Below are 23,087 nucleotides of genomic sequence, written 5' to 3'. Positions count from 1 at the left end.
ATTCTTTACCATTGAGCCACCAGAGAAGCCGCACTCTGCGTCTGTATGTACACACAATCCCACCCTCCAACCCCATAGACTGATGGAAGGGTATTTATTTTATTCATTACTGTATCCCAGCTCCTAGAACAGACACTGTATCCCCAGCTCCTACAGTGTTTTTTAGGTGGTCAGGAAAAACTTGTGAATAAAGAATAAAGTCTTTATTCCTCCCCATCCATTACCTTATGGACCCGGAGGGGCTCCATGGGATGGGTTGAAGGGGGGAGGAGTTGGCTCCTAAAAGTAACTCAGGCTTCATGCTGCTGACTAGTAATTCTGCTTGGCTACTTGCAAGGCTGGTTTACTCTGGTCCAAACTGTTTCTTACCCCAGAACTATGATATTAAAGTGGGAAAATATCCCCCAGGAGTGCAAGAGAGATTGGGCATTTGTACCAGTGGGACCTGTGCTTCCTGAAGTCTCCGTCGTGTCAGACTCTTTGGGGCCCCATGGACTGTAACCCTGCCAGGCTCCTCTGTCCATAGAATTCTTCATGCAAGAATACTGAAAAAAACAAAACAAAACAAACAAACAAACAAAAAGGAATACTGGAGTGAGTAGCCATTCCCTTCTCAGGGAATCTTCCTAACCCAGGGATTGAACCTGGATCTCCTGCACTGCAAGCAGATTCTTTATTGTCTGAGCCACCAGCGAAGCCCAGTGGGACCTGTAGGGGATGGATATTGTTCCAGTAATCACAGTCCAATAGCCCTGACCTTGAGGTCCTTATAGCCCCCATGCTGACACCAGGACTTCCTTTCCTTCCTTCTCCCCTTCCCAACTAGAAGATCCAGGTCCTCCCCACCCCCACACCTCTGGAATTATTTTTCTCTTTACCTTGTTCTGCTGACTTTCTGTCTGCTTATCTCTCTTTTATTCTCAGTGCCTTGTCTCCTATTTCCTCTCTCACCCTCTCCTTCTCCACTTCTTCCCCCCTTCCCTCCCACCCCACGCGCTATTCTTCTCAATGTGATGAAGTGAATTGAATGGGTGGTATGAATTTCATCAGTGCCTTTCACATTACCCTTCTCCAGGGGATCTTCCCAAACCCAGGGATAGAACCCAGGTCTCCCGCATTGCGGGCGGATTCTTTACCAGCTGAGCCACAAGGAAGCAGTATTTGACAAAGGTTTTTTTCCCCCAGCCCCTCAAATCCTGCACACCCTTCCCCTTCAGAGGTTGCAGCCCTTTCCCGTCCCTCGATCTCTGGATCCCTAGCTCTCTTCCTTTCTTTCTCTTTTTGCTCTCTACCTCTCCCTTCTCATCCACTCCCTAAAATCAAGGGGCCAACCCGGGCTTTGAACTTTCTGGCCTGTATTTGGGAGTCAGAGCTGGTCGCCGCTCCTGATTGGCCCTGTGCCTCTAGCCACACCCCTGCTTGGCTCCGCCTTCCCCAAGGCCCCGCCCCCAACCCTCACCCCCAACCCCCGCCCGGACCCCAGGCCAGCTAGCGGGGCCTTTTATTCCGGAGGTAGGGGCAACATCGTCTCCTGGCCCCTTGCATTTGGTTTCTCTTCTTCATTCTCGCCGCCTCTCTCCCTTTCTCCCCGTCTCGCACACAGACGTTCATTCCCTGCAGGATTTTCTGGGCTGTTAATGTAAAGGTCACGTCTGCTGCAATGTTCCCCCCATGCCAGCTCCGTGCAGCCTTTTGTGAGCTTCGCAGGATGAGGGAGGGAAGGGAGACAGCGGAGGAACCCAAGTCACACGGACGGGCGTAACCAAATGCTGTGGGAGCCAATTGCCCAGCCTGGGGACCGCTGTGGTGCAGTGGGAAGAGCCCACCTCTGCCTCTTAGTGTCTGTGTGACTAAGGATAAACAATCTGCTGGGCGTCAGTTTTCTTATCTGTAAAATGGGGAGAATGAGCACCCACGCTGGCAGTTGGTGTGAGACCCGGAGTAGGTGCTGTGGAATCCTAATCTGTACGGAAGACTAGGGGCGAAAGGCTTCTCCCTTGGCCCCTCCCACTCGCATCTCCCCGACTAGCTGTGGGCGGGGTCAGGCCTCTGTGCATTGGCTGGGACCTGGTCCTAGAGACCAGGAGGGCCTTCAGCTGAGCAGTGGGCTTCTGCCTTGGCTCTGGGCTGGTCTTGACTGTGGCTGGTGCCCAGTCGTGATCTACCCTGTGTTGAAAGGGTGCTGCGGGACTGTCCAGGGCCGGAGAGGGAGAGAGGGCGGGGAGAAAAAGCAGGTGCTACACTGAGAGTGTGCCGTAGGCAAGTCCCAGGTGCCACCTGTGACATTCCATTTAATGCTCCCAGAGCCTAAACTGTGAATGTGTGAGTGAATGAACCATCTATTGAGGAAGATTATTAAGTCAGATATAGGTATATGTAGATATATGAAAAGTCAAAGTGTTAGTCGCTCAGTGATGTCAGACTCTTTGCAACCCCATGGACTGTAGCCCACCAGGCTCTTCTGTCCATGAAATTCTCCAGGCAAGAACACTGGAGTGGGTAGTCATTCCTTTCTCAGGGGGATCTTTCAAAGCCAGGGGTTGAATTCAGGTCTTCTGCGTTGCAGGCAGATTCTTTACCGTCTGAGCCATCAAGGAAGCCCATGTAGATATACAGGTAGATGGAAGCATTCGGCAGGTGCCAGGCACTCACTCAGCTCTCAGTAAATACTGCTTCTTTCCCTACTGCCTCCTTGATTGCCCCACTCCCCAGATTGGCACGCAGTGTGGTATAATAGAAAGAGTACTCGATTTAGAGTCCAAAATACCTGGTGATGAGGCTTGGTTCTTTCATTCATTGGCTCATGACCTTGGGCAAGTCACTTAACTTCTCTGGGCCTCAGTTTTCTCATCTGTAAAAAGGGAATAATAAATCTGTAAATTTTTAGACAGGGGGAATAATGGCATTGCAGGGTGGATGAGGAGCAAACAAAATACATGAAGAAGGGCTTTGAAAAAACAGAGCACGGTCCATAATGTTCTCCCTGCCTCCCCACAGCCACACACCCGCGGCTTCTCCCCTTCTCTGGGCTCAGCTCTATCTGCAGGGCCCAAGGCAAATTAAAATCTCAACCTGCTTTCCTCAGTCCCCTACCCCCAGCACCTCTCTGTGATGCCATTCATGGAGGCGCCATGGTGGCACAGCGCCAGGGCTTGACCCACCTCCACCACCACAAGCCATCTCCTTGTGTCCATGAAGCCCCAATTCCGATTTCTTTCTCTTTCAGTTAAAACACTTGGCCTCGAGGTCTCTGTCCCTTGAGTCTGGACTTGCCCACACACCCTATGAATAGCTTTAATTAGAAAGAAAAACCAGCATTTGGTACAAGGGTTGCCCAGCACTGTGTTGCATTCAGCAGGGAAGAGATGCCAGTCTAACCAGTGCTGTTTCCTGAGAGCCTGGGCACGGGCTTGGCTGGGGAGGGGATGGCAGGCGGGCCCCTCTAGGGCTTGGCAGCTGCTGATGCAGCTGCAGTGCAGGCACTGATAATGCTGCCCCTTCATTGGTTCATGTTTCTCCCTGGCTTGTCTGTACATTCTAAGGTCAGTCTTGAGTTACTAACCCCACTCCCATCATGATGGACACACTGGGCTTCCATAGGACTGGTGTGCCAGCCTTGAGAGGAGAGGGGCCTGGAAAGGGGGAGAAGGAAGCAGCATCATCAGGAGGGGGTCAGGACTGTCCTCAGCCCAGCCCCCACCTGCTGGAGACCAAAAGCCCCCTGCCCTCCAGAAGTGTTACTATGACTTCAACTCTGCTCCCGTGTGCACGTGCATGCACACACACACACGACTCCAAAAGCTCTTAATTCTTAATTAAGGGCAAACATTTGGAAGGGGATTTTGACATCCTCTCTCTGGTCCAGTTGTTTACATCCTTTTTTGAGTCAGACTGTTTTTGAGAATCTAATGAAAGCCATGGTCCTTTTCCCAATTAAAATGCATGTATAGAACAAATTTTTCATTAAATTTCAAAGTCTGTAAGAACCTGTAAAATTTCCAGTGGACTGAGATTAAGAATTTCTGATCAGATCCAACTACCTCATTATTGATAGAGACACTAAGGCCCAGAGGCTGCAAGTGACTTGCCTACGCTCACACAGCAAATGAGTAGCAGAGCCCAGTCTGAAGCCTGGGTTCAGGATTACTAGTTCAGTAATTCCCCACATAGTGTCTCTCTCCCTTTTTTCTCCATGATCCCTCTCAGCCAGCCCTTTCCTAGGTCCTTTTCTAGCACAGATTAGAGCACAAATGTTCAGTGATTTTGGTTATCAGGTGAGCTGGAAGGTGGGCCAACTTCTTTTAACTGATTCCTACAGGTTCAGAGCAGATATGGTTTGGTTCTAGAGGTGTGTGAGGGGACTGAGTTGGGGATTGGCTGGGTTTCTTCCAAGCTGTTCCAGGCTGTGAATTCTGGGTGCTCTGGTCTATACCAAATGTAGAGCCAAGAGAAGTTCTTCAGACTACAGAGCAGGGAACCTGGAGCATGTCCAGCCTTCCTCTAAATGCCAGCCAGGACCTCAGCTTTAACACCACCCCAGTGTCTCTGTCCCTCCTCTGCTCTGGAACCCACATTGGCTCCCTAGCGCCATAGCATCAAATTCAGATTCCTTCCCTTGGTGTCTCCTCTGCAGAAAAAGAGCTCATCTCTGCATTGGGGTCTTTGCTGTCCTGTCCTTAGTTGGTGTGTGAATGTGGACCAGTTGGGGGGACACTGGAGTGGGGATGTTGCTTTGTCTCACCAGCTGTCTCTGCCTCCAGGACTGCAGTGCAATGCTTCCGTGGACCTTATTGGTACCTGCTGGCCTCAGAGTCCTGCAGGGCAGCTGGTGGTTCGACCCTGCCCCGCTTATTTCTATGGCGTCCGCTACAACACCACAAGTAAGGAAGCCTGAGAAAGGTAGACCATCTCCTGGGAGGTGGGACAGGATGCGGAGAACTGGGGACTTTTGGAGGTGGGGAAAATAATACTGACAGTGACAATAATAATACCGATACCATTCATGGGTACAGCTGCCATTGACCAAAGGCCAGCTCTGTGCTCTACTGGGCACTCTGCTATTTACTGCTGACACTCAGCAATACCCTGGAAGATGCTACATGTAACTATGTTATATAATTAAGGCCTCCGAGGTTCAGAGAGGTCAGGGAAGTTGCCCAAGATCACCAGCTGGTAACAGGTGAAGCTAGAATTTGCATCCAGTTCTGTCTGACACTTTCTTCTGCAGTTGACCTACTGGGTTAATGTTGGCATGAGCCATGAGGTAGGGCAGGGGTCATCAGGGTAGCCCCAACTTTGCTCAGAGAAGTTCCCAGGCCTACCCAGGGTCCTCCAGCCACGAGGTAGGGGACTCGGGGTTTTAGATCCACAGGCAAGGGTCTTGTCCTTGCAGGTAGGTCCACAAGTGGGGTGGGGACAGAGGAGAACAGACCCGGGCAGAGCTTGTTCAGATACTTGATCCTCACATAAACACCCTGCTCCCCTTGGGCCCTGAGCCTCCCCCTCCAGGCTTTGCAGCTTCTTGCTATGCCACCTGTCACCCTCAGAATTAATTTGCTCTCCCCTGTCAATGACTCACAGCCCCTGCTTATCAAGAGAGCAACAGCTGCAGGCCAGGGGCCCTGACCTGTTTGAGGGAGAGGGGGGCTCCCTGGGTGAGCCTTTGGGGTCTGGTGGGCCTGAACTTAAGAGTCCGAAGAGGGGACAGAGGGTGACCTCAGACACCAGATAATTGTGTGACCTTTAGCACATTTTTCCCCTCTTTTATGGTCCTCTGGCCTCTCATCTGAGGATGGAGAGGGCTGGACAGCATGGCTTCTTAAGACTTTGTCCAGCTCAAAACTCTCAATTTCCTTCTCCTGCCCCTCCCCTCTTTTACCAGCTGGTTGAAGAGGGCTGGGGTTGGGGGCCACAGTCAAGGAGGGGTGGGGAGGGCCCTGGGGAGGTGTTTGGACTGGGCAGGAGGCTGGAACAGCCAGACCATGCGCCTTGTGTGTCTGCAACCCCACCCTGGACCCAGGAGGAGAAGAGAGCCTGGAGGAGGTGTGAGGAGAATGTAAGTAGGAGGAAGGGCAGAAGGACCTGAAGAAAAGTATTGGGTGCTCATCCTGTCAACCTCCAACTTAGCTGGACCCCTGTTACCATTAGGAAATGGAGGCAGTGAGGCTGAAATCGCCCAAGGTCACAAAGATCAGAGGTGGCACTGGAGATGGGAGACCAGGGTCCTCCTGCTCCTCCACTCACCCGGCCGGGTGCCTGGCCCGGGAGCTCCCTGGAGGGATGCAACATTAGGGCTGGTGTATGTTGGGGGGTGGGGGGCTACTTCCAGAAGGAGCCCTGCATCCCCACTCATGACAGCACCAGGTCCCGTCAGCTCCACCTCCAAAGTGATTCTCATGTCTGAGCCTCCCTGCCTTCCACCCCCAACCACTGCCCTGGTTCAAGGTACCTCACTCTCCAGTCCTAGTTCCTCATCCGAGCCTGTCACACTCTTGCTCGGAGTCAGCCTTTCTGTGGTTCTCCGTTGCCCCCAAGGTCAAATCCATTCTCTGTGGCTACTGTGAGACCTACCTTTGTAGCCAGCCCTGGCTACTCCCCATGAACTGCCCCCACTCTTGTCCCCAAGGATAACTCGACACCCCCCCAAATCCACCTTTGGTGCCTAGATACATGCTACTCGATTTGTCAGCCCTGCTGTTGAGTGGAAGCCTGGAGTCCTGGGTTCTAGTCCCAACTCCACCCACAACTGGTTAAGGAGCCCTCTGCAACTGGCCCTGCCCGGGGCCTCAGTTTCTCCACCTGCAGGATGGGTGGGAGTTTTGGATGAAGTGTTCTCTCCTTTGCTGTTCCGTCCGTGCTTCCAGGAGAAGAGCGAGAGGAGGTGACGGTCCCTTGAGGTGGGGGCAGGGCTAGGAGACTCCCCTTTCCAGATGCCTCCCCTGTCACAATGATGAGAAACGCCGCGTAATCAGGGGCGACTGGGAACCCAGATTAGTACCTAATCATTAGGCACCAATTAATTTGTTTACTGAGGAGGTGCTGCCAGGACGTCTAGGCCTTCTCCCGAATACCCTCCTTCCCGCTGCATCTGATCTTCAAAGGGATGGGAAATATTTCCAAAAATATCAATTTTCCCATGATTCTCCAGGAGGACTGCTCAGCTCAGCAATTAAAGACAAGGAGGTCGCATCCTCCCTGGAAACTTCATGCTGCCTGTTGGGCCCGTTTTCTTGTGGGATCACCTCACTTCCCACCAGAGCCTGCTCCCTCCGGATGATCCGGCCTGGGAGGGACTCCAGGCTCCTGCCCCACCTGCAGGATTCAAAAGGGGGGGCTTGAGGCAAGGGGATGCCTCCTGGACCTGTTCCTCCTTTGATAGCGACAAGTGACATATTCTGAATCTTATGTAAGGTTGTATAAATATAGCTCCAAGACAATAATAATAAAAGTAACAGCTCACACCACATGCCAAGTAGAGCTCCACATACCCTGTATGTGTCAACTAAAAATGCCCCTCAACCACTGAGCAGGAACTCTTGTTAAGATCATTCCTATCTTGCAGATAAGGAAGCGGAGAGGCTGAAGGACTCGACTGAGGTCACAGAGCTAGTAAAGGGTGCTGCCAGGAATTTGAACCCAGGCTATCTGGATGCTGTGCTAAATCGCCACAGTCATGCCCAACTCTGTGCGATCCTATGGACTGTAGCCCAGCAGGCTCCTCTGTCCATGGGATTTCCCAGGCAAGAACACTGGAGTGGGTTGCCACGCCCTCCTCCAGAGGATCTTCCCGACCCCAGTATTGAACTCACGTGTCTTACATCTCCTGCATTGGCAGACGGGTTCTTTACCACTAGCGCCACCTGGGAAGCCCTGTCTGGGTGACAAGCTCTTAACACTGTAGTGTGCTGCCTCCCTTAAGGCGACGCCCCCTCCCCTTCCCTCATGCTCCTTCCCACCAGATTCTCCGGCACCAAGTCCCTTTATTTGCAGACCTCTGGGAACAGCCTCTGGTCCCAGGCACCTCCCATCCCCCACAGACACATAGGATTCCCCAGCTTCCTTGCCTCCCCCCAAGCCTCCTTGAAACCCCAGCCATGGAGCCCTCAGCCCTCTGCTAGCTTCTCTCTCATTTAGCAATTAGGAGAGAATGAGCAGCATCTTCAACTCTGCCCAAGGGCTCAGCTCTGCCGGGACTTGGGTCCAATGGCAGGGAAGCTGAGCAGAGCTTTAAAAATCCATTTAGCCTCATTTCCCCGCTGGTGCTGTAGACGAGCAGCCTCTGAGCAGAAGGGCCGAAGAGCGGGGTTTAGAGAGGAGGGAGAGCCAGGCGGAGGTTCCCGCTCCCAGGCAAGCAGCAGCAAACCCCAGCTCCACCCCCCAAACACACCCCCCATTCTCTCCCTCTTGCCTGGTGCTGCCCGCAGAGGCACGCCGGGCTGGATGACACCCTGGGGATCAGCTGATGTAGCCCTCCCTCTTGCACATGAGGAGAGGGTCCCGGGAGGCCACCTGACTGATGTCACTCATGCAGCAGGGGCCCTCATCTGCCTCCTATGGGGTGCACGGCTCCAGGCTTGGGGACTGGGATCCCAGCAGCTTCCCCCACCCTCTGCCAGCCCTGCTGGGATGGAGATGTGACATGCAGGTCAGTGTGAGCCATGGAGAGGCCTCCAGAGGGGAAGCGCTCTGGTGGAAATGGCTCAAGGCTCTTCCAGCCAGCGCTGCCTGGAGTCAGGGCCAGAATTCACTCAAGAAAATATATTTAGAGCCACCAATGCCTAAGAGGGGTCCAGAGTGGGGCAGAGCAACCTCTGCCAGCAAAGGAGAAAAAGGTCAAGATCTGACTGTCCCTTGGATCCCTCCCACCTGGGCTTCAGGGCCTCGGTGTCCCCAGAGAGCGGGCAGGAAGGAGAGTGTCCCAGAGCCCGTTAGCCAGCCTCGGTTTAGACCTCAGGCAATTCCCCATGTCCTTCGGAAGTGACCCATTCTGGCTTCCAGGCTGGCGGTAGCCTGGACCTTTTGCCTCTCCCCCGGCCACTCTCCTGTCTTCTTTCCCAAGTGCCAGGCTGGGAGCCAGTTTGAGCAGATCTTAATAGTAAAATACTTGCTATGTGCGACCCACTCCATGACATCCCCCAGCACATCCCTCATCTCCAGCCACCTGTCATTTTCTCTCCACCATGCAATGCTCCCACCATGCGGCTCTCCAACATAAGGCCTGCTGTAGGGGAATGCGTCCTGGAGACCTTCCCTATCCCTGCCCGTGAGCCCCACACCCTGTGAAAGCCTGCCATGTGAGGACCCCCCGGGGGGACCTTACCACGATGAGTCCTGCCACTCAAGCTGTCACCACACCCCTCCGCATCACGCCCGGCCTCGTGAACTGAGTTATCAGGACTCGCCCTTCAGCTTTGCTTCCACGTGAGCCCCCAAAATGGGAGACTTCTCAGAAGGGCACCCACCATGTAATCTGCCTCACACTGGGGCCTGCGAGGAGACAGCCCAGTGAGCCAGTCAGGCCTCTGCCCCTGGGCCAGTCCCATGGGCGTGATCATGCCAGCGTGGGTGGGCACAGCCGTGGCCCCATGGGCAGGCTTTGGGGTCGCCACTGTACCTCTGTTGGGGGCCAGTGGCAGAAAGAGGCAGGAAGATGGAAATAATAAGAAAGCCCCCTCCCCAGCGTCACCCTAGGGGCCCCCAGCAAGCCGGCTCCTGGGCTGCCCCAGATGGACGGGTAGATGGACATACTAATGGCAGGTAGATGATGCTCGGGTTACTCCTTTTTGGGAGAGGAGCCTGGGGTCGTTCTGACTCGCTTTTCTTTTTCCAGACAATGGCTACCGGGAGTGTCTGGCCAACGGCACATGGGCCGCCCGCGTGAACTACTCCGAGTGCCAAGAGATCCTCAGCGAGGAGGTGAGGCTCCAAGTCAGCTGCCCACTGAGGCCTGGGCCTGGGCCCCCCGCACCGCCGTGTGCCTGCTACTGGCCCGTCGGGGTGGGGAGCCAGAGGCTGGTGTCTGTACCCTGCAGAGAGAAGCCGACTGGGAACAGATCTAGGCCAGCCATGAGCGGGCATGCCCGAGGGAGGGTGAGCTGAGAGGGCAGCGGGTGGGATCTGACAGCGGTGGATTGAGTCTCCGTTCCTTCCTTCCTCACTGGAGCCAGTTCTCATTCGTGTTCTCCCCCACCCACCTGAGCGACACATCCAGGTCGGGCCAGGGTCCTGCCTCAGGATCCAGGAGGGAGGTGGGGGGAGCCATGGAGTTGGAAAAAGCCCTTGAAGAGCCTTTTAAATATTTAAATGTTTTTGAGAAAGATGCTGCTCACACCTAATACAAAATTCAAAAGATACAAATGGGAAAACAGAAAAGTCTCCCTCCCAGCCATGGCCCAGTCACTGGGTTCCCTCTACCCCACCCAGCGGTAACCATTTTGCCAGTTTCTTAAGTATTCTTTCAGAGGCAGTCTCTTCACAGACATGCAATTATGTATATTTATTCTTTTTGTGTGTGTTTTCCACCCAAACGTTGTAGATTATACATGTTCGACACCTTGCTTTTTTCACATAATCATCCATCTTGGTGATTGTTTCGTATGAAGTGCCTAAAGAGCGTCTTCATTCTTTTTTTCACATTTGCATAATATCACACTGTACAGATGTACAGATAGGTTATTTAACCCGTCTTTGTTCTCAGTCTTTGGTTATGACAAACAGCGCTGCAATGAATAATCTTTCAAGGGTGACGTTTGGCAGACACACGGGTATGTCTGTTGTCCTGGTGTTGCTGCTGCCTCTAAGCCCTGACCCCCTCACCTGCATCTTCATCCTTCAGTGGATGCTGAGGAAGGTGGGGGGTCATGGAGCTGGAAGAAGAAGTGAGCAAAGGGCAGATGGAAGATGCCCCAAGTTGTCCAAAGATCCCAGGATACTGGTGTGGAAGAGAGGGGCTGGTCTAGGCAGTTCGGAGAATTCCAGTGCCTAAATGATCTAAATTGAGAGACCTTGTGGACCCTCCATCCCATCTTTTTTTAATAACTTTTAAAATTTATTTATTTTTGGCTGCTCTGGATCTTCGTTGCTTAGCATGCTTTTTTTCTAGTTGCGGTGTGCTGGGCCTACTTTTTTGTTGCAGAGCACAGGCTCTAGGGCACACAGGCTTCAGTAGTTGTGGTACATGGGCTCAGTACCAGGCTGCATGCAGCTCCACGGTACTCCATGCAGTACCACCCTGAGCTTTAATTGTCCTACGGGCTTCCCTGGGGCTCTGCCATAGAGAACCCACCTGCAGTGCAGGAGCCTCAGGAGACTCGGGTTCGATCCCTGGGTCGGGAAGATCCCCTGGAGGAGGGCATGGCAACCCAGCACAGTATTCTTGCCTGGGAAATCCCATGGACAGAGGAGCCTGGTGGGCTACAGACCATGGGATCACAAACAGTCAGACATGGCTGAAGCGACTTGGCGCGTGTGCGCACACGCGCGCGTGCGCGCGCACACACACACACACACACACACACACACACACACACACACTGGGTCTGCTAACCAAGTGTCTCCAATCAGAGGTCAGGTCACCAACCTCCTGCTTGAGGACAGGCAACCCTGTCACACCCAAGAGGAGCTGGCGTCTGTCCCCTTCTTGGAGTCTGCAGCCACTGCTTTCAGCCTCCCCCTCTGCCCCCTGCATGGGAGCTTCCTGAATGTCAGAGGACATTCAGTTCAATTCAATTCCATTCAGTCACTCAGTTGTGTCCGACTCTTTGCGACCCCATGACTTGCAGCACGCCAGGCCTCCCTGTCCATCACCAACTCCTGGAGTTTACTCAAACTCATGTCCATCGAGTCAGTGATGCCATCCAGCCATCTCATCCTCTGTCTCCCCTTCTCCTCTTGCCCACAATCCCTCCCAGCATCAGGGTCTTTTCCAATGAGTCAGCTCTTTGCATGAGGTGGCCAAAGTATTGCAGTTTCAGCTTCAGCATCAGTCCAATGAACACCCACGGTCCCCCAAATCTCTCCTCTTATTTAAGCCCCTTCCTTCTAGTTGGCTGATGGGGGACCCCCAGCAACTCCCTTGTTCTCAGCACCCTTCAAAGACTCAGGGGCGGAGGTCAGCTGCCCTCAGCCTTTCCTTCTCCCCATCCTCCGGCTCCCATCCCTTCTGCCAGGACTCAGCCTCTGGCTCTCTCCACCAGTCGGTTCAGGGAGACGGAGAATTAGGGAGCGCCAGCTTCTCATCACGCCCCTCTTTGGCAGTATAAGGGGATCAGCAGGAGGCTGTTGGCGGCAGGAGCTTTGAGATTTGGATTCTGGTTTGAATACCTGTGCTGCGTGACCCTGGGCAGGTAACTCAGCCTCACTGTCTCAGCTTCCTGGTGTGAAAGGCCGGAGAGCTCTCCTGTACCGTCTCTGCCTCCTAGGGGAGGGAGGCTGGTGTCCGCCTGAGTCTTGGCCTGTAGAGGGCGCTCCATCCATCCGCCACCCCGCTTGCTCTCATCACCTGCGCTCCGGGAAGGTTGTAGTGTTCACCTGGAGAGGGGGGTGATGAGTTCATAGGTGACACGGGCACCCCTTTTGTCTGGTGGCAGCGCTCACCCCCGCCCGGCTTGCCCCGCCCGCCCTTTCCGTGGCAGCCCCTGCTGGCCCCTTTGCCTAGCACTCTGGGTAATCAATTAATTTAATTAGTGAAAACGCCATCCCCTTCTGCCCGCCCCCAGCCTCGCCAGACCCCTCGCCATTCCCAAGACTCCCGTCCCCTCCTGGAGCTACTGCAAAGAGGAAGAGAGAAATCGCCAATTAAATGGAGCCGCCGGTTTCTCAGCCCTGGGCCGGGCTCAGCCCTAATTAAGCACCAGCGCCCCCGGGGGAGCTGCCGATAATGGATTCGCAGAACCACTGCCTTTGAAATGGGACGTGAGAGGGCGCGCAGAGGCCAGGCCAGGGCGGAGACCTGCCCACAGCCACCACCACCAGGGACAAGCCCCCACTTGGGAAGCTTGCTTCAAGCATGGGCCGGCCCCTGCGCTGACCCGCCCCCCCCCCCCAAGGCCAGCACCGCCGCACTATCCCCCTAACACGCACATTTGTCTCCCTCCACTGCAGACACCACCATCCCCCACCACTGCCCCGGACAACTCTCCCGTCCACATCCCCTCCCCCACCTCCCTTGACACTTGCACACACCCTGCTTCCCTCCCCCACACTCAGCTGAGCCCCGGGAGCCCAGGGCCTCCAGGACATCCTGGGAGGGCTCAGCCTTTGATGGGACAGGAAAGAGACTCAGGGTAAAGGCTTGTGGGCCAGGGTTCACGACTCACAGAGGGCGTTGGTTCAACCAGGGCTTCTGAAAAGCGTGGGCATCATCTGGACTTCTTGCTCAAATGAAAATTCTGACTCAGTGGGTCTGGGGTGGGGCTTCAGACTGCTTTTCTTAAGATTCCTGTGCGCTCCTAGATGACGCTGATGTTGTAGGTCTGGAGACCACCGTTTGGGGAGCAAGGGGATGGAGGGCCCAGGGGTGGAGTCAGAGAGCAGCTCTGGAGACCCGCCGCAGTGAGGAGGAGGAGCCACAAAATGGGGCAGGAGGGGTGGGAGAGAGGGCGGGCAGGGTACTTAGCCAGGGCAGTGGGCACCCAGTGGAGAGATCCCATCACACATCCTGAAAAGGCATCAGTTCAGGTCTGACACTGGACCAGGTGTATCTTGCAGAGAGTCTGGTCGTGCGGGCACAGCAGAGTGGCCTCCACCCAGTGCCACCCTCCTCAGGGTTCCTGCCAGCCTCAGGTCCCCAAACTGGACAGGACAGAGTCTCGCTCAGGTCCCCGGGGCTGGCTGTGTCCACCTGTCCTTCGGGCATCCCAGCTGCTTCTGCAGTTGATGGTGGCTTTCTCTCAGGAGGGTATCTCTCAGGGTGTCATCAGGGTCTCTTGGAGTGTCACTGGATGTCACTAGGGTGTTGGCTGTTCTCTCTGGGTGAACTTGAACACCTCTCGGGGTATCACCAACTGGCTGTTGGGGATGGCTGGCCATTTCTCCCAGTGATGCTGGCCATCTTTCAGGGTGACCCTGTCATCTCTCCAGCTGTCTTCTCAGGCTCCCTCTGTACTGTACCCCGCCCCCGGCCCCCGTTGCTTTGCTGTTTCTCACAGCACATTAGGCTGATGTGGCAGGTGGGAAGAAGGACCCAAACCCAGCCTGGGCTCTCCCTGGCCCAGCTCCAGGAGTCAAACAGACGTGGCACCTGGATGCTTTGGCCCAGTTCTCCCCCTTTCAGCCTCAGTGGAGAAAACCCCTCAGCTGGGGAGCCCCCAGCCTCCCTGTAGAAGCTCCCCAAGAATTCTGAGTCCAGGATGAAGAGAGCGGCTCTGTGTGCAGTCCATGCTTATCCCCCAAGGAACACACTGAGGGGACAGAAAGGAGGGTCTGTAAGGCCAAGGAGACCTGGATGCTGATGCTGGCCCAGCGGCTGGGGCCAATTATGCAACCTCTTCAACTGGAAAAATGGGGACAGAAGAATAATCTCAGAGGGCAAATGTGAGAAAGAAAAGCAGTGACTTCTGTAAAGCCCCTGGCATGGTGCCCAGCATGCAGTAGGTGATTAATAAATGATGCATCCCACCCCAAGCCAAAGCACTCTGGCCCAGCCTGCTCTGGGGGGCAGTGAAGGGCCTGCCTGTACATGCTTGCCCCCTTCCCCAGGTGGTACATGAAACAGAGGCATCACCCCTTTCTGGGCTCTGCAGTCGCTGTCTTTACCCAGGGGCTTCGCAGCATGGATTTGTGGAAAATTTAATAAAAGGAAATTAAATATCAGTTCCAGACAGCCTGGATATGTGCATATCTGCTGAGTCTCTGGATTTGGCATCTACCTCCAGGCACTCAGAGATGTGCCGCCCCCCCCCCCTCCCCGCCTGACGCACATTTTTATGATGGCAATGGATACCCTCTGCCCACCCCCATCCATTTTCACCTAGGTGGGTCTCAGCCCTTCAGGGCCTGAGCTGGTAATGTGATCTTCTGTCATGTTCCTGAAAACCTCTTCAAGGAAAACCAGCCCCTAGAACAGAGCTGCCCATCCCCTTCTTCGGTGAGGGCGCTCCTTCAGTGCAGAAGGGGCTGGGGAGAGCAAGGGAGGGAGGGCTTCACCCCTTCTTGGATGCCTGCTAGGTATTTTGCTGCAGAGGTACCCTTGTCCTTGGGTGGGTGGGGGGTAGTTTGGGCCTCAGTCTCCTCATCTGGAAAATGGGTACAGCTGGACTTGATCCCTTGGGACCAGCTTTGATGCCCATGGATTCTGGAATTCCAACAAGAGGGTCCAGAGAGAGCCAGGAGGAGCTCTGGTGGCTTCAAAAGGGTGAAGAACTCTTCCTTTGAGCTCGTCTTTTTCTCAGTATTTACTGGTTTCTATGCCTCATAATGCCCAGGCCCCACCCCAGAACCTGGGAAGGGTAAGGGAGGGAGAGGTTAACAGGGAGCCCCTCTTCAGAAAGGCGGTAAAGAATCTGCCTGCAATGTGGGAGACCTGGGTTCAATCCCTGGGTTGGGAAGATCCCCTGGAGAAGGGAAAGGCTACCCACTCCAGTATTCTGGCCTGGAGAATTCCATGGGCTGTATAGTCCTTGGGGTTGCAAAGAGTTGGGCATGACTGAGCGACCTTCACTTTCCAACATCCATCTTTTTCCTTCCTGCACTTGACACACCGTTCCTGGGCTCCACTGTGTGCCATGCTCTGGTTTCTAGCCTCTTTCCTCGTGGGACCTAGAAAAGGGTGAAAGGGGTCTTTGCTCTCACAGGGTCAGGAGTCTGCAGACACTGGGCACTGAGGACCTCCAGCGGGGACCCCCATCATGGGTGGGGACCCGTTTGCTGCCTCAACACCTTGCCAATCTGTGCGTGGTGAGAGGTGGTTTGAAGTTGAGAGAACTTGAACAAGTCTGTGTATTTCTAGGCCTGTTTTTCTGCAAAATAATATATAGACCTCCTACCAGCTCTTCCCCGGCATTGCCCTGAGGGTTTGACAGGATGACAGATGTGAAAATCTTCTGTAAACAGGAAGGCTTCAGTGCTCAGGGAGTGTGCATCAATTGGAAAGGGGACTGTGGTGTAAATGAAACGAATTAAGTAATAACATTGGGGTCCTGAGAGAGGACCCCAGTGACTTGGAGCAGACCTCTCCAGGAAGCAAGTTGCAGCGCCTAGAGATGTTTTTTTAAGGTTTCAAATGATTCTGTGGATGCTAATCCACAGCGACTGATAGGAGCAGGCTTTAATTGCAGCAGGAGGGATTTAGGGGTGATGGAGAAGATGGTGACTCAACTCCGAAATGGGAGGAGAGGAGTCCTAGGAGCTTGGGGTCTGCACCCACAAGTGTTGGGACTGAACGGAAACGTGAGTGTGAGAACGCAGCTGTGATCTGTGCATGCACGTTTGTGCACGCAGAGTGGGGAACCCTCTGTTAGGTGGAGATTCACATTAACTGATATTCTCCCCACAGCCCAGAGCAGCACACAGATCATGGGATCTGGGGACAGACAGACAGGCAAGACTCAGACGGGACGGCACTGCTCTAGGGCCACGCCTGATGCCAAGCAGGCTCAGGAAGGGCTAACTGTTGTCATCCCGGGCACCCGAGGGAGGGCGGGCGGGTGGCTGTCCTGGCCGCCCGTGGGTGAGGGGTGCAGCGGTGCGGGGGTCTCACCTCTGCCCCTCCCCTCTCTCTTATCTCAGAAGAAGAGCAAGGTGCACTATCACGTTGCTGTCATCATCAACTACCTGGGCCACTGCGTCTCCCTGGTGGCCCTCATGGTGGCCTTTGTCCTCTTTCTGCGGCTCAGGTGAGGAGGCCCTGGCACTGCCCCCTGCCCCGCCCGCTGGGCCTTTAGTGGGCAGAGAAGTAAGGTAACAAGAGGCAGTTGGGGTGGGGGGCTGCCGGGGAAGGGGAGTCCTGCCCCCTCACCTCATGGGACAAGGTGACAAATACAGATGTCCCAGGTCTCTTGGAGCATCTGGTAGGGTCACTTCCATACCCCTGCCAGTGACTGGGGTCACTGGAGAGGAAGGGGGTTGGCCAAAGCCCAGGCTCACCTGGTGTCCCCCACACCGAGTCCAGACTGCTTGCACTCTTGGCCGACCAGGAAGGTGGAGCCCCCTTTGGGTTTGAACCTGCCTGGGCCCAGCATGACTGCCAAGGATGCAGGTGGCAGCACCGGCCGAGTCTGTGCCAGGAATGGGGGGTGAGAACGGGCTGAGCATCAGGGCTGAAAGTTCGGAGGGAGGCATCTCGCTGGAGGCTGAGCCTCAAACCTGGAGCTACAGGGAGAGAGGGATGCCCATGGGAGAAGGGCATTCCCAGTCGGCAAGCAGCCCCTGGTCCCCTCAGCACTGGCCACGTGGCAAGCTCTGTTCCAGAGCTCAGGTCTGAAGTGAAGTGAAGTGAAAGTCACTCAGTTGTGTCCGACTCTTTGCAACCCCATGGACTATACAGTTCATGGAATTCTCCAGGTCAGAATACTGCAGTGGGTAGCCTTTCCCTTCTCCAGCGGATATTCCTGACCCAGGAATTGAACCGGGGTCTCCTTCATTGCAGGCGGATTCTTTACCAACTGAGATATCAGGAAGCCCCTGCTTAGGTCTGGGCAGGCCACAATTAGGAAGGGGCCTTATGACATCAGGACAGCCCCTGCTGCCACCCCCCAGTGTGACTTAGCCAGCCTGCCCTGCTTGGAGCCTCAGCTTCCCCTCCATATATCTGGACTGGAGTGATGCTGGCAGCCGGTCCCTCATCTTCTCCCTCCCCCCCTTGCCTCCTGTCACCCACCCACCCCTGCTGCCCCCAGGAGCATCCGGTGCCTGAGAAACATCATCCACTGGAACCTCATCTCAGCCTTCATCCTGCGCAATGCCACGTGGTTCGTGGTCCAGCTCACCATGAGCCCCGAAGTCCATCAGAGCAACGTGGTATGTCCTGGGGGAGGCAGGCCCAGGGTCAGAGGAAGGGTCTAGGTGGGGTGGCCCTGGCAGAGCAGAGACGGGAATCAGGCCTTGGAGTCCATAGTGCCAGAGTGGATCCCAGGGGTGCCCCCATCCTGCCTGGAGTGGGCTGCTGTTTCCTTGCATCCCCACCCCCCTCGGTTAATCATCACCTCTGATGGGGTGGGCGGCAGGGCTGGTGCAGGCTGGTGACAGCCGCCTACAACTACTTCCACGTGACCAACTTCTTCTGGATGTTCGGCGAGGGCTGCTACCTGCACACAGCCATCGTGCTCACGTACTCCACGGACCGGCTGCGCAAGTGGATGTTTATCTGCATCGGCTGGGGTGAGCAGGCCCGCCCCCTGCCCCGACCAGGCCATCCTCCCCCCACCCAGGCCTGGGCCAGCTCGCTGGGGGCTGAGACCCAGGCCAGATGAGGGTGGTGGGGTGTGCACACAGCCCTCTGTCCCTACCTGGGGACAGGGACAGTGGGAACATTTCAAAGGAGGCGTGATGAACCAGTGAGTACCTGGGGGACCCCTGCCTGCCTCTAGGCCCTGGGCTGCGCTGAGGGCCTCCAGGTCTGCATCCCCCAGACTCCACTGACAGGTCCTTTGACACTGGTCTCTCCCCCAGGTGTGCCTTTCCCCATCATTGTGGCCTGGGCCATTGGGAAGCTGTATTATGACAATGAGAAGTAAGTCACCTCCTCTTCACTGCCCTCAGAGCCCCCTTGAGCCCCAAGGCCCAGGTTCCCAGCCCAGCCAAGCCTGACCCTCCCCAGGGACCTTCAGCCGTGTCACCTTCCCCATCAGGGCCACAGTTTCTTCATCCGTGTGGGGAGGCTCCTGGAGGTCAGACTCAATCTGCAGATCACTAGCAATGCTCTGCCTGAGGTAGGGCTGGACAGGTGGGTCGAGGCTCTTTACCTGTCTCAGACTTTCATGACAAGCAGAACAGACTAAAGGTTACTGGAAGTCCCTGGAGTCAAACCACCCAGGTTATGAATTGTGACTCCATCATTAGGTAGCTTTATGACCTTGGGGTAGTTCCTGCCTCAGTTTTCTCATCTGCAAAATGGGCATACTCATAATAGTGCCTTCCCTCAGAGTTGTTAGGGGAATGACATGAGTTAATATATATATCAAGAATTTAGAATGGAGTCTGGCACATAGGAAATGCGTATAAATGTTTTCTATTAATAAAGACATGTTTTAGCAAAAGGTTCCATGGATTTAATAGAAACTGATCCAATCTCAGAGACTCCTTCCATCTTTCAAGTCCTGAGGAGCTGTGTTTAAATAGAAGCAGGCGTTCCCAGTTGCCCCTGAAAACTCCATTTCTGGTGCCATGGTTTTCAGTCTTGGCTCACATTAGAATCACCTGGGAAGCTTTAAAAAAGTACTGATGGCCACTCTTGCCCTCCAAAGAGTTGGATGTCATTGGTCTGAAGTGTGATCTGGGCACCAGGGTTTTTTTAAACCTTCCCAGGAGACTCTAATATGAAGCTAAACTTAAGAACCACTGTAAGAGGGAGGCAGAAAAAGTGGACAGAGGCGGCCAGGGGATGTGCCAGAATCTTCTTTGTCAAAGTGTCCTCAGGAACCCACTGTCTGACTGGGGTTCCAGGCTGCCTCCATCAGCGTGGCTGTTCCTGTCCAACCCTGACAAGGAGCCTGGAAAATTACACCCACATTTATCAAGGTGATCCTTCCTGACTCCGGCCCAGCCCGGCTGTGGCTCTCTCTGTATTTGCGTAACTGATGGGGTGGGGGCCTAGGCTGGGCATCGAGGGCAGTTGACAGAACTGGGCGCCTGACAGTGATTCCCAGGATGGCGACCTGGGTCCCAGAGCAGGAGCATTGTAAATCCTGTGCCTGAAGGTGTGCAAGTGAGCACAGGGGAGAAAGGACCGGTTTCAAAACCAGTATGTGCAGCTAGGCGCATCTTGGAACCAAAAGGGTGGCTGAGCTCGGAGGAAAGTCCGTCTGAGCGTCTCTGGAGCTCCACCTTGTGGTAAGATGCTGACACTGCATCAGAAGGGATGCAGGGATCCAAGGACTGGACCTGGCCCCAGGACAGTTTGCCTTTGGTCGTTTTGAAAATTTGAACTTGTCTCCAATCTTGAAAAAGTCAAGGGATTTCAGTTTCCTGTTTATGGAAGCATCATGATTTCTAGCTACTGTGGACTCTCGTGATGAGACTGTAGCATCTCTGCACGAGGACCTAGGACTTTCCAATGTGCCCCACACCAACCCACTCCCCAGACCTCCCTAGATCTTGCTGGATGTGACATCAAGAAAATGCGAAGCAACTCTGCCTCTCGTGGCAGGTGTTAGCTACTGGGGTGGGGAGTGACTGCGTGACAGGTACAGGGCAAGGGCCCCCCTTTTGGGCATGTGCCAGAGCTACAGTGGGAACCATGTGTGTAGGGCCCATGCCTATTCCATTCAGTGGGCTTTTCCACAATCCCCCTCCCTGCCACAGTGCCCGATTCCAGCTTTACATCTCAAAGGATGCTGTCCATTCTGCAGATGGAATAACTGAGGCATTGTGGTGGGATCTTGATCTTCTGCCCGGGTTAGAAGTGAGACACCCAGATCCTGGCTTTGGGCCCCAGTTCCTCCCTAGCCCAGCGCTGCTTCTCCCTCATGCTACTGAACTGGTTCCAGATGACCCTTCTCTTATTTCTGTGGCTTTCTAGGTGCTGGTTTGGCAAAAGACCTGGGGTGTACACTGACTACATCTACCAGGGCCCAATGATCTTGGTCCTGCTGGTAAGAACCTGGGGGGGGGGGTGCTCAGTGGGGAGAGGCAGGCAGTACTTAGAGTGGACTGAAAGTTTTCCTCTGCCTAGAGGTGGGGGGCACGGGGCCAGGAATGTGCTGGGCTCAAGCAGATAGAGGGAGAGCAGCAGGGTGGCAGAGGCCAGACCCAGGACAGCTAAGTCTCTGTCCTATCCCCCACCTTCCCACCATCATCTTGCACACACCTTGCCCAGGCCATTCCACTGTGTGTCAAATTACAGATCAATTTCATCTTCCTTTTCAACATCGTCCGCATCCTCATGACCAAACTCCGGGCATCCACCACCTCTGAGACCATTCAGTACAGGTAACCAGACCTGCCTCCCCCACCCATGGGGGACTTCAGAGACCCCACCTCTGACCCAGGGTTTCCCCCCAGGCCTGAGAGTCCCTCCTGAAACCCCAGCTCCGCCCCTGTCCCAGACATTCCAAGGATGTGCTACAACCCTCCCCCAGACCCAGTCCTGTTCACCAAGTGGCAGGCTCCAGTTCCTTCCTGGGATGGGCTGTGACTCTGGGCCTCCCTCCCACCCCTCACCCTCAGGAAGGCTGTGAAAGCCACTCTGGTGCTGCTCCCCCTCCTGGGCATCACGTACATGCTGTTCTTCGTGAACCCCGGGGAGGACGAGGTCTCCCGGGTTGTCTTCATCTACTTCAACTCCTTCCTGGAATCTTTCCAGGTACCCACCCCTCCCCCAGCCTCCCAGCCCCGGCCTGTCCCCCTGCCTGTCCCCTGCTCCTCTTCGGGCGGGGATTCTCCCAGGCTGGGGCCTGGAAGGGCGGAAGGTTGGGGACAGAACGGGGGCAACTCTGAGGCTGGGTGAGGCCACGCCTGCCCCAGTCCCTTGACCTGCCTTCCCCTCCACCCCAGGGTTTCTTCGTGTCTGTGTTCTACTGCTTCCTCAACAGCGAGGTAAGGACCCGGGGCCCCAGAACTCAGGATGGCAGGCGGCCTGCTGGGACCAGAGGCTGTCTGTAGCCACCTCCTGCCTGTCACACACCAACTCTGTCCTCCCTGCTCCGTCCTCCCGGCTCCCAGCCCCTATAGGGATACTGTTGGGAGTTCTGGGAGGGTCCCTGACACTTGCCACTCAGCTGCTGCAGTAATGAGCCCAGAAGCTGGGACGCCAGTCTCATCAATGAGTCTGTGAAATGGGTTGTTGAAAACCAGAAAGCTGAGCCCTAGGGCAGGAGGTTGAGGGCAAGTGTGTGTGGGTTGAGGGTAGAGATTCTTCATGGCAAAGGCCACATGGCACCTTTGGGTGGATTTGAAAAAGGCACCCCTTCCTCATAACGCTTGAGAAAATTGTCCTAACAAATACGCAAATCAACGATGATGATGACGTCAATGCTGCCGTTCCAAGGTGGCTCCCTGGATAGTTGCTTGTGGGCGGTGGGAGCCGGGGTTTGAAACCCGAGATCAGACCCTATTCTCTGCTGTGTGCCCACAGGTCCGCTCTGCCATCCGGAAGAGGTGGCACCGGTGGCAGGACAAGCACTCAATCCGTGCCCGCGTGGCTCGTGCCATGTCCATCCCCACCTCCCCGACGCGTGTCAGCTTTCACAGCATCAAGCAGTCCACAGCAGTGTGAGCCAGAGGACCACAGACTGGCCCCCGAGACCTACGGTTGGGGAGATGGCTGCCAGGCTGAGCCGGCCACCCTGTCTGTGGAGGGGGCCAGCTCCCTCCCACACCCTCTACCCCCAGGCTCAGCTGGCGCTGAGAGCCCAGGAGGCCCCTCCCCAACCCCCAGCTGAGCAGAAGTTCCAGGCCTATGGCAGCAGTCAGGGCCATGAGATGAGTTAAAAATAGCCTAGAGGACTGGGCTGGGCCCAGGGCCTCTGGCTTCTCTTTGCCCCCATCCTCCCGGGAAAATGGACTGGAAACACAGAGTGGGAGCTAGACAGTGGGGAATCCAAAGCTGCACATGAATCCCTTCAGAGCACAAGATGACAGCCCACTGGAGACCCCAGGATGTCCTCAGAGACTGTAGGGGGCCATTGGCTGCCCCACGGGCATCATGGGAAACTCTCGTCACAGCATCCGAGCCACCATGAGGATGCCTCCAGGCCTTAGCAGTGCTTAACGGCACCACTGGGAACCAAGACTCTGTTGTCAGAAGCCCTGGAGACATTGTGAGAAATCAGATGCCATCTTCAGATATCAGGCTGCATCACTGAAATCCTCCCAGACACCAGTCATCTGACCCCATGGCCCTGCCACCAGAAACGGCCTGCCTCGCTGCCTCACACCCTCGGACCTTTACTGCTGCCCAGCCGACACAGGCTCCCCCTCCTCAGCCTCCTGCC

The 23,087-nt window shown here is 55.2% G+C and overlaps 1 protein-coding gene across 1 annotated transcript in view; it reads left to right on the top strand.

Moving 5' to 3' along the window:
• The window catches only part of CRHR1 (corticotropin releasing hormone receptor 1), a 52,045-nt gene extending 29,569 nt beyond the window's left edge, over positions 1-22,476 (top strand). Inside the window, exons 3-13 of the mRNA XM_065909398.1 lie at positions 4,761-4,880; positions 9,830-9,915; positions 16,726-16,832; positions 17,835-17,955; positions 18,162-18,315; positions 18,607-18,667; positions 20,675-20,747; positions 20,999-21,084; positions 21,322-21,457; positions 21,649-21,690; positions 22,229-22,476. Coding sequence (XP_065765470.1) covers positions 4,761-4,880; positions 9,830-9,915; positions 16,726-16,832; positions 17,835-17,955; positions 18,162-18,315; positions 18,607-18,667; positions 20,675-20,747; positions 20,999-21,084; positions 21,322-21,457; positions 21,649-21,690; positions 22,229-22,369 — 1,127 coding nt within the window. The 3' untranslated portion in view covers positions 22,370-22,476. The remainder of the gene's footprint in view (positions 1-4,760; positions 4,881-9,829; positions 9,916-16,725; positions 16,833-17,834; positions 17,956-18,161; positions 18,316-18,606; positions 18,668-20,674; positions 20,748-20,998; positions 21,085-21,321; positions 21,458-21,648; positions 21,691-22,228) is intronic.
• The last annotated feature ends 611 nt before the right edge of the window (positions 22,477-23,087 follow it).

Source organism: Muntiacus reevesi, chromosome 18 (genome assembly GCF_963930625.1).
Source record: "Muntiacus reevesi chromosome 18, mMunRee1.1, whole genome shotgun sequence".
NCBI lineage: Eukaryota > Metazoa > Chordata > Mammalia > Artiodactyla > Cervidae > Muntiacus > Muntiacus reevesi.
The sequence above is the reverse complement of the archived record's forward strand: the minus strand, read 5'-3'. Positions and strand labels throughout refer to the sequence as shown.